The sequence below is a fragment of the Lycium ferocissimum genome, chromosome 1 (genome assembly GCF_029784015.1).
Source record: "Lycium ferocissimum isolate CSIRO_LF1 chromosome 1, AGI_CSIRO_Lferr_CH_V1, whole genome shotgun sequence".
Taxonomy (NCBI): domain Eukaryota; kingdom Viridiplantae; phylum Streptophyta; class Magnoliopsida; order Solanales; family Solanaceae; genus Lycium; species Lycium ferocissimum.
In genome coordinates this window covers 17,004,483-17,013,489 of record NC_081342.1, presented here as the reverse complement: position 1 = coordinate 17,013,489, position 9,007 = coordinate 17,004,483, and the positions used below count along the sequence as shown (strand labels likewise).

General features: G+C 35.5%; 1 protein-coding gene across 1 annotated transcript; it reads left to right on the top strand.

The window, feature by feature from the left end:
• The first annotated feature begins 1,946 nt into the window (after positions 1–1,946).
• LOC132069271 (protein SCARECROW-like) lies at positions 1,947–3,636 on the top strand. Its single transcript, XM_059462676.1, has one exon. It carries the CDS (start codon positions 2,006–2,008, stop codon positions 3,575–3,577), a length of 1,572 nt encoding a protein of 523 aa, XP_059318659.1. The 5' UTR covers positions 1,947–2,005; the 3' UTR covers positions 3,578–3,636.
• The last annotated feature ends 5,371 nt before the right edge of the window (positions 3,637–9,007 follow it).

Here is a 9,007-nt window from a genome sequence, read left to right as displayed (position 1 = left end):
TTAGTGCTCCAAGTAAAAGAATATGAATGATTTTGAGTCCAAGCCCAAAGATAATATACTATTTTAGGCCTTTTCTCCTAGTTACTACATATAAACTGAGTTTTTCTTTTTTCTTTTTGTTAATTGTGTCTATTTCTATTTGTCTGATTGCTTGACAGTTGACATATATATATATAAACTCGGACCAAATTTTCCTTCATGGAATACATTGACTCGTTCCATTCCCTTAGAAATGATGCCATATTTATCATAATAGAAAGACCAGTGTTTCCTCGTGAAGTAACTGAATTTAAGTCATATTCATAGATAGCATGTATATTTTTTTTACATTATCTGTGCAATTTAACAGATTATAACAAGTTATTAGTTTTTAACAGGTTTGTTGTCTAGTTAGTTTAATTATGACTTGTTCTTTTTTTTTTTTTTTTTTTTGAACATTAATTATGACTTGTTCGTTACGCAAGCCAGCAAAATTGTTTTGGTTCTCTAAATTGTTTAATTTATTAAATATATATCTTTATGAAAATATTATTTGCAAAATTTCACAAACTATGAACTTTGTTAAAGTAGGTGCAATGTTAAAATAAATAGCTTTTTGTTGAATTTTATCAAGTCATTCGAGCAAAAAAAAAATATATATATATATATATATATATATGTATATACAATTACAAAACTATGTTGTTTTGAGGTTCTGTTATTAATAAAAAATAATTTTGCTTTGCATGTCTGTTACCGCTCTTACGAGTAACTTTCATCATGGTTCGTCTTAGTCTCAGGCTGAATTTGCTTGTACAAAATTTTGGATCTGCCAGTGTTGACGGTGTATATTACTTAAACTGATTAACATATATCATGCGTGCTATAGATAGTTACTCTTGTAAATGCTGGTCAACTTGTAGGTGTAAACAACTTAAATCTTGTTAGTATACACAATTTAAAGTCTAATTATATTAAGTCGGTAATTGCATGCCTTGATATACGCACATTCGAAGATCTAGAAGAGGTCTAATTTTCCTTCTAGTAAGATGTGGATTTAACAAAGTAGTAGTGTCGCCAAAGATGATACGTCCTAGGATTTTACAAACACGTGAATCATGTTTTGTATATATGTACTAGTACATCCAAAACACATTTTGTTCCTAACGTCAAGTTTAAATAGAAAGTCCAATTTTTTGGTTGAGATGTCCGAGCTGATCAACTAGGTTTCTTGAATGATGGCTTAATTTACTATTCCATAAATATATTGATAAAACCTCACGACATCTTTAGTGACATCTCGATCTTATGCTGCTGCATACCGTTTGTTGATCAAACAAAGAAGAATTTTTTTTAATAGAAATGAATCTAGAATTTCAAGTAAGTTGACGTGCATCGTATTCACTGCTCTCTTGTGACAATGTGTGCAAACTTAATATAAATATACATTTTTGAAAAGAAATTTTTTTTAACTTAGTTGCTTAGATCCCGAAATATAACGGACAGAGGACTAAATACATCAATGCATTTCTTGTTGAGTTGCGTGAATTCAATTTTTCTGTATTGACAATATAAAAATATTTAATTGCTACACAATCAAGTTGCTTAAAATATAAATTATATATAATCTTTTATAGTAAACTTTGATTGGTACATTTTATTCAAGGAATTATAGCTCTTTGCTATGCTTATTAGCCCAACTATTCCGCCTACCCCTTTAACACGCAGGTAGTTTTAGCTACTAACAGTTGGTTATTAATCTTCTAATAAAATAGATATAATCACCATTGAACAGTTGAATTGACGTGTGGTTTGTCCTTTAATATCTTGACTTTACTTGCATGTCTTACTATGCCGGCCGTATTTAATCAATCATAAAGTAATACCCTAAACCTATGACCATTTCTTTGTACATTTTATTGGCCAACTTAATTCTCCTTCAAATATAGCCTATTCACCATCCCATTAATCCTCCTCATCAATCTACTTCTCCTCTTAATTTTGTGTTCATATATTTGTAATCAACATGATTAAAGGAGGGTCTGAAGTAATTCATCAACATGGTCCTCTTGACCATATTATACAACAACCCAATGAACAATGGGATTGTGCTAATGTTGTTGGATTTACTGGAATTAGTTCTGCCCCTAGTTATCCCTCCAAGCAAATTGTTGAAAATCGCGGGGATAATCCTGAAAGAAATGAACTCTCCCAGTGGGTTGAGCATGTCACTAGGCAACTCATTGAAGATTTGCCTGAAAATGAAACCGAAGGCTTACAGACTAATGGTATAGGCACAACATATCAAGACGTGAACAATATTGTTCCCGCACTATTGGCAGAGCTAAGGCCTAAGAAAATTGCGCGAATAAATTCTTCTGAGGGCATTGGACAACCACAACATCAACGGAGCTCTCATGATGATCATCTCGCGAAAGGTGAAAATAATACGAACAGAAATGAGACAGCAGGTAATAAAGGAATGAATGGTCTAGAGGATCAAGGATTAAACTTGATCACTCTTCTTTTGGAATGTGCAGTTGCTATATCAGTAGATAACTTAGGGGAAGCTCATAGAATGTTGCTTGAGCTAACACAAATGGCTTCTCCATATGGACCATCTTGTGCTGAAAGGGTAGTGGCCTACTTTGCCAAAGCCATGGCTAGTAGAGTCATCAACTCATGGCTAGGAATATGTTCCCCTTTGATCAATTACAAGAGTGTCCATGGTGCTTTTCAAGTCTTCAACAACATCTCACCATTCATAAAATTTGCACATTTCACCTCAAACCAAGCAATCCTTGAGGCATTCCATCGTCGAGATAGAGTCCATATCATCGACGTGGACATCATGCAAGGTCTACAATGGCCGGCTTTGTTTCAGATCCTCGCCACTCGCATGGAAGGTCCTCCACATGTCACAATGACAGGAATGGGGACATCAATGGAACTTTTGATTGAGACAGGGAAACAACTCTCCAATTTCGCCAAACGCCTTGGTATGTCATTCGAGTTCCATCCAATAGGGAAAAAAACAGGGGAAATCGACATATCCACGTTGCAAATCAGGAGAGGAGAGGCTATAGCCATACATTGGCTACAACATTCCTTGTATGATGCCACTGGCCCAGATTGGAAAACAATGAGACTTCTCCAAGAACTATCACCAAGAATTATAACACTAGTAGAACAAGAAATAACACTAGGGGGTAGTTTCTTGGACCGATTCGTGGGATCTCTCCATTACTACTCAACCATTTTCGACTCATTAGGAGCTTTCCTCGAGAGTGATGATTCAAGCAGGCACGACGTGGAACATGGCCTGCTTTACAGAGAAATTAATAACATATTAGCCATTGGAGGGCCTGCAAGAAATGGAGAGGACAAATTTAGGCATTGGAGAAGTGAGCTATCAAAAAGTGGATTCATGCAAGTGCCAATGAGTACAAATTCAATGGCACAAGCTCAATTGATATTGAATATGTTCCCACCAGCTCATGGTTATAGCTTAGTGCAAGGTGATGGAACATTAAGGCTAGGGTGCAAGGATACTAGTTTGTTCACTGCATCTGCATGGACCTCTCCAAATTCTAGGTAGATTAATTTGGAATATGTACTAGCTATTGTTATTAGACAACAAAAATTGTTGCGCCTCAATTAGGGTGGGCTACATAAATCCTCATTGTTATGTTATTCCATTAATTTAAGCCTGCACAAAACTATAGGGGTCATTTGGTTGATGGGATAAGGGATTATAATTCTAGGATAAATTGTGGGATTATCTTATTCCATGTTGGTAATAGGGGTGTACATGGATCGGGTTGGTTCGGGTTTTTCAAATATCAAATCAATTGTGTCGGGTTTTTTGAATTTACAAACCAAACCAAACCAACAAAAGTCGGGTTTTTCAACTTTGGGTTTTTCGAATTTTTCGGGCTTTTTCCGGTAAATTCTTCATACAAAACATATAACTTATGCTTCAAATATTTCTTTTGTCTTAGCAAGATACAAATATCTAACTAAGGCGTTTCTTAAAAAAATAACACAAAATGGAGATGAATGAGGACATTGTACTAAAATATTCAACAAAAAGGATTATGAAATCGCAAAGCCATAATGAAAATGATCATAATCTAAATGTATTGAGTCATGTTACAATAAGTACGACTAACAAGTATTAGTTACAAGACTAAATATTAAAGAAAAACTAAATTAAGTTATGTATTTCCACTGTCAAAACCAATGCAAAACTAAGAATAGACATCCACTGTTATTCTTATTCGTGTGTTAGAATTGAATTTCTTTGGTTAGCATTAGTATCGATTTGGTTTTGATTTGAGTTTTATTTGAGTTACTAACATCAATGGATTATAAAACTTATTAGACCATTCAAAATTCTAAGTCAAAGCTTGAAATAATATGCTAAAACTATGAAAAAATTTAAGAAATATTTGTAAATTACATTACAAATAAATGTTTTATGCATAAAATATCTTTAAAAATTGTATACATGTAATGTCGGGTTAGTTTGGTTCGGTTTGACTTTTTTTAGGTAAAACTAAACCAAACCAATTATGATTAGTTTTTTTTTGTAATACCTAACCAAGTCAAATCAAACCACTAGTCGATTATTTTTTTCTCGATTTGAAACTTCTCTCCTTAAGTTTTTTAAGAATCGCAAGGTTAGAATTGGAAATAAAAGTTAATTCCAACTTATCCTGTTTAAGCCAAACACAACTTTATATTACACCACATATATTCTATTTTTTGTCAGTGAACCAAACATCTACCAATAAAAATATATCCACCAAATAATCCCGTCATATTTTAATCACCATATTATAATCTCGTCACTGTAAACCTGATATAACTTGTTCCCAAACCAAACGACCCCTTAGTATTAGCCTAACTTTATAAATTAACAAAATCCTATATCACTAATGTTTTTCCTAATAATCAAAAAGGCAAAATACATCAAAACCCCCCTAAATTATACCCCAAAAGTCATTTTCACACTTAAACTATTCTGGCGACTCATTACACACTTAATATATGAAAAAATGATATTTTTTACCCCTCCAAAGCTGATGTGGCATAAAAAAGAATTATATTTAAATAATAGAGAGTGAGGTCAATTTTTTTAAAAATTATTATAAAAAATAATTTTAAATAATAAAAAAATTATTCGTCCACCACAACCGCGCCCCCCACCCACACACCGCACCCCACCCCACCCCACCCCTTCTCTTCCAAACTTCACGCCACCGTCACACCCCACCCCACCCTCCCCGTCTCCTCCACCTTCACGCCACCCTATCCTCCCGTCTCCTCCACCATCACGCCGCCCTACCCCACCCCCAAATCCTTCTTCTTCCTTTCACCATCACCACCCTCACCCGCTCCCACCTCCATTCTCCTCCGCCTTCACGACTGGCGGAGCTCTTGCCCAACCCTTTGTATATTTTTCTCATTCCATAAAACACCAGTGCCCTACCTTCCGTATATTTTTCCCATTCCATAAAACACAAAAAGAGCTTTGCCCAACTCCCCGATCTCTCGCCCATCGCTCAACACCAAGCATACCAAAACGCACAAAAAGGGACAAAGAACGGCACACAAACAAGCTGTTGCCAAACGATTTTTTTTCTTTTTCTCTTCTGCTGCTGCCTCATTCTCGTTCCAATTTTTTTCTTGTTCCTCTTCATCTTGGTATTCTTCTAATCTTCAATTTTGTCAAAATTTCACTTTTTCTTTTCATGCTCTAAGACACACATTAATTTGATTGTTTCTTTTTAATGGGTTTATGTCAAATCTCATTCTATCTTGTTCGTGATACTGATTTTTTTTTTATCTCCCAAATGTGCATTCGTGATTCTAATCATTCTACAACTTTGATAACCTTATCGGCGAATGTTTGTATGGTATGTTTTTTTGATTATCGATTGTAGAAGTTGAACTTGTTTTTTTAGCATGAATTTCATATTTGAGCTGAAAATGTGAAAAAGAAAGGAGTAGGGGATAAAGAAGAAGGAGGGTGGGGTAGGAGGGGAAAGAAAAAAATATAAAATTAAAAATTAGAGAATTTTTTGATGTGGCGCTGATGTGGACTGACGTGGCGCTGACGTGGAGAGAAAGTGTGTACACTCTCCCCTAGTGCAACTGGTCATATTATATGAGGGAGTAAAAAATATCACTTTTTCATATATTAGGTGTGTAATGAGTCGCCAGGATAGTTTAAGTGTGAAAATGACTTTTGAGGTATAGTTTAGGGGGGTTTTGATGTATTTTGCCTAATCAAAAACTTGGGAATTACCTAACAATTTTTTCGTAGAAAAGGAGGAGAATAATCCTATAATAAGATAATCCTATTGAAGATCAGTAATTTCCTCTTAAAGTCTTTCTCTACATCACTCTCTCATATTTTCTTCATTTGTTAATATATTTTGTAGTATGCTTAAGTTTAACTTCAAATCTTGTCGAATGGGCTCAATATGCTTAGCTCAATATATAGTTCCATCATTGCAAGCTATATGCTGGTTTGCACCACCAAAGGATGTGGTGCAGCGGATGGGTGTCACGACCCAAATCAGGGATCGTGCGGGCACCTCCCCAAATCCCACCTAGGAGGCAAACCCTTTTACCAAACACTCATTTAATACATAAAGTACGAATGAAACAACACTAGCAATTTTCATTATCCATTAAAATCAGAATTTATACAAGAAGTACTTTTACAATAACCAATTCCCAAAACCGGGTCTAGACTAGTACAAGAGCTTCTAAGATTTTCAACTGAATAATGATAATACAATGGAGCACAACCTCTATTTTAGAATAGAATTAACAGAAGTCTTCGAGATGGACACCGGAGAATCCTCGGAAGCTACTAATCCTCGAACTCAACCTGTAACAGCTCTATACCCTGAATAGGGTGTAGCAAGAGTAGTATCAGTACAACACTCATACTGATAAGTATCATAGGCCGACAACGATTAGGAAAACATAATAACAATAGTAAACAACAGATAAGTATGGTAGGCGAATCACTCCGGTCGCCTACGATTCAATACGGGGGAAGGTTTTACCACAAGGATACAATTCATCATTCAAGCCTAGATATGAGCTTCTACTCGTCAATCCACAAACCATGCAATACAAGACAAGACCCACACGAATATTACCCACATCATCAAGTATGAATAACCTCACTAAAACCAATCATAGATCAAGTTCGCGCCTACTACTCAAAATAAGACTACTCTGAACAGGGGACTCTTCCACCCTCCTAAAAAAGATAAACAAAAAACTCACGCCGCAGAACAACACAGGGACTCGGATACCATATACAAATACCCCGCCGAACCAAATATCACGCATACGGCCCAAGAATAGCAACTCTAGTACGTAAAGATCGAATAGTAATCATAGCCTATCATGAAGCACCATAAACACAAGTCTCGCAAGTTTCCCACAATTCCTCGGAATAATCACAACCAGCAACTTCAACAAATCCGATCAAATGTAAAATGAGATAACGATAATGAATGCATATGCATGCAATGATATACAATGGCTAATGTAATCTCCGTACACACATGCTTTCGCTTAATACCCACCACCTCGACAACATGATCCATGGGGGGACCCGCCGTCACGACCCAACCGTAGGCTATGACGAGCACTTCCTGAGGCTAACCTACCGAGCACCTCATGATATACATACATTACATAACCATGCCCGAGTGGGTCATACTGCTAACTACATGTATAACATCAATCGGAACGACACTAGCCCAAAAGATATATATATATATATATATATATATATATATATATATATATATATATCATCAAACTGTGCCCATATATACAAGCCAACAAGGCTGTCAAAGTGATATAATAAGATATGGACTGAGAAGGTCATAGGACATCTAACTGTACACATCTGTCTACGAGCCTCTACAAGAAGGGCATACTATCATAAGGACGGGACAGGGCCTTTGTTATATCCCGTATTTTGGTACATTGGGATAATCCGAGTTAGTCATGATAAGTTAAGGACAAGATTGTAATTTCTTTTGATTTTGTTAAAAGTGCATAAGTTGCATATTCATCTTTTTCGTTTCGAGTGTTAAGTAAAAATTGGAATAAGGAAAATTTGGGGTCAAAAGTGAATTATGGAAAGTTAGGCATTTCATGAAAATTAAGGGCTAGAAGTGAAATTTTGAAAATTAATCATTTCATGAAAATGGCCATATGTAATGACCATGTGTGGGTGTGGGGCCCTCCCTCTTTGGTTGGCCAAATTTAATTAGTGCAAATTATGAGGGGGCCGTGTGTGCATATTATATTTGTTGGGGTTAAGATATATATATATATATCATGGATGACTAACTAAGCAAGTATTCCTCATTTTGTCTCTTGGAAATTTCAAGAACCTTGGAGAAGCCAAAGGCAAGGCCATTCGGCCATGGGGAAAATTTGGAAGACCAAAAATTCTTCTTCAAAATTATTTTCTTCATGTGTTTCAACTCCTTAGAAGGTGTAAAATAACATGGGGATTGTTGGAGCAAGCAAACCAATTATTTTTGCAAACCACAAGCTCTAGCCCTAGTGAAACTTGAGTAAGATAAGGTTTAATCTCATTTTTCATGTTTAATAATAAGTGTGTGTGCCGTTGTAGCAAGTGGAAATCGATGAAATTCATGGAAATACGGAAGTTGGTATGTGGCCGTGTATATGTGTTGTTTTGTAGAACATGATGAACTAATTTATTTAGTATGTTTCATTGTTGTTGTATGGATTCTATGGTGAAAATGATGATTTAATGGTCCAAGTCAAGTAGAGAACGCTTGTGGGCTGTTTTGAAAGTAATGTGAATTTAGTGTGAGTTTCTATGTATTGTTAAGGTTAATGTTGTGAATATAATGGATTGTTGGTGTAGTTTGTAGCAGAATTTGGAAGGAAGAAAATGTATTGTTGTTGTTCTTATGGAAATTTGAGGTTTGGGTGGAGTAGAGCATTAATT

What these genes read in the sequence shown, in the direction of transcription:
- LOC132069271 (XM_059462676.1), top strand. Translation starts at nt 2,006, where the DNA reads ATGATTAAAGGAGGGTCTGAAGTAATTCATCAACATGGTCCTCTTGAC.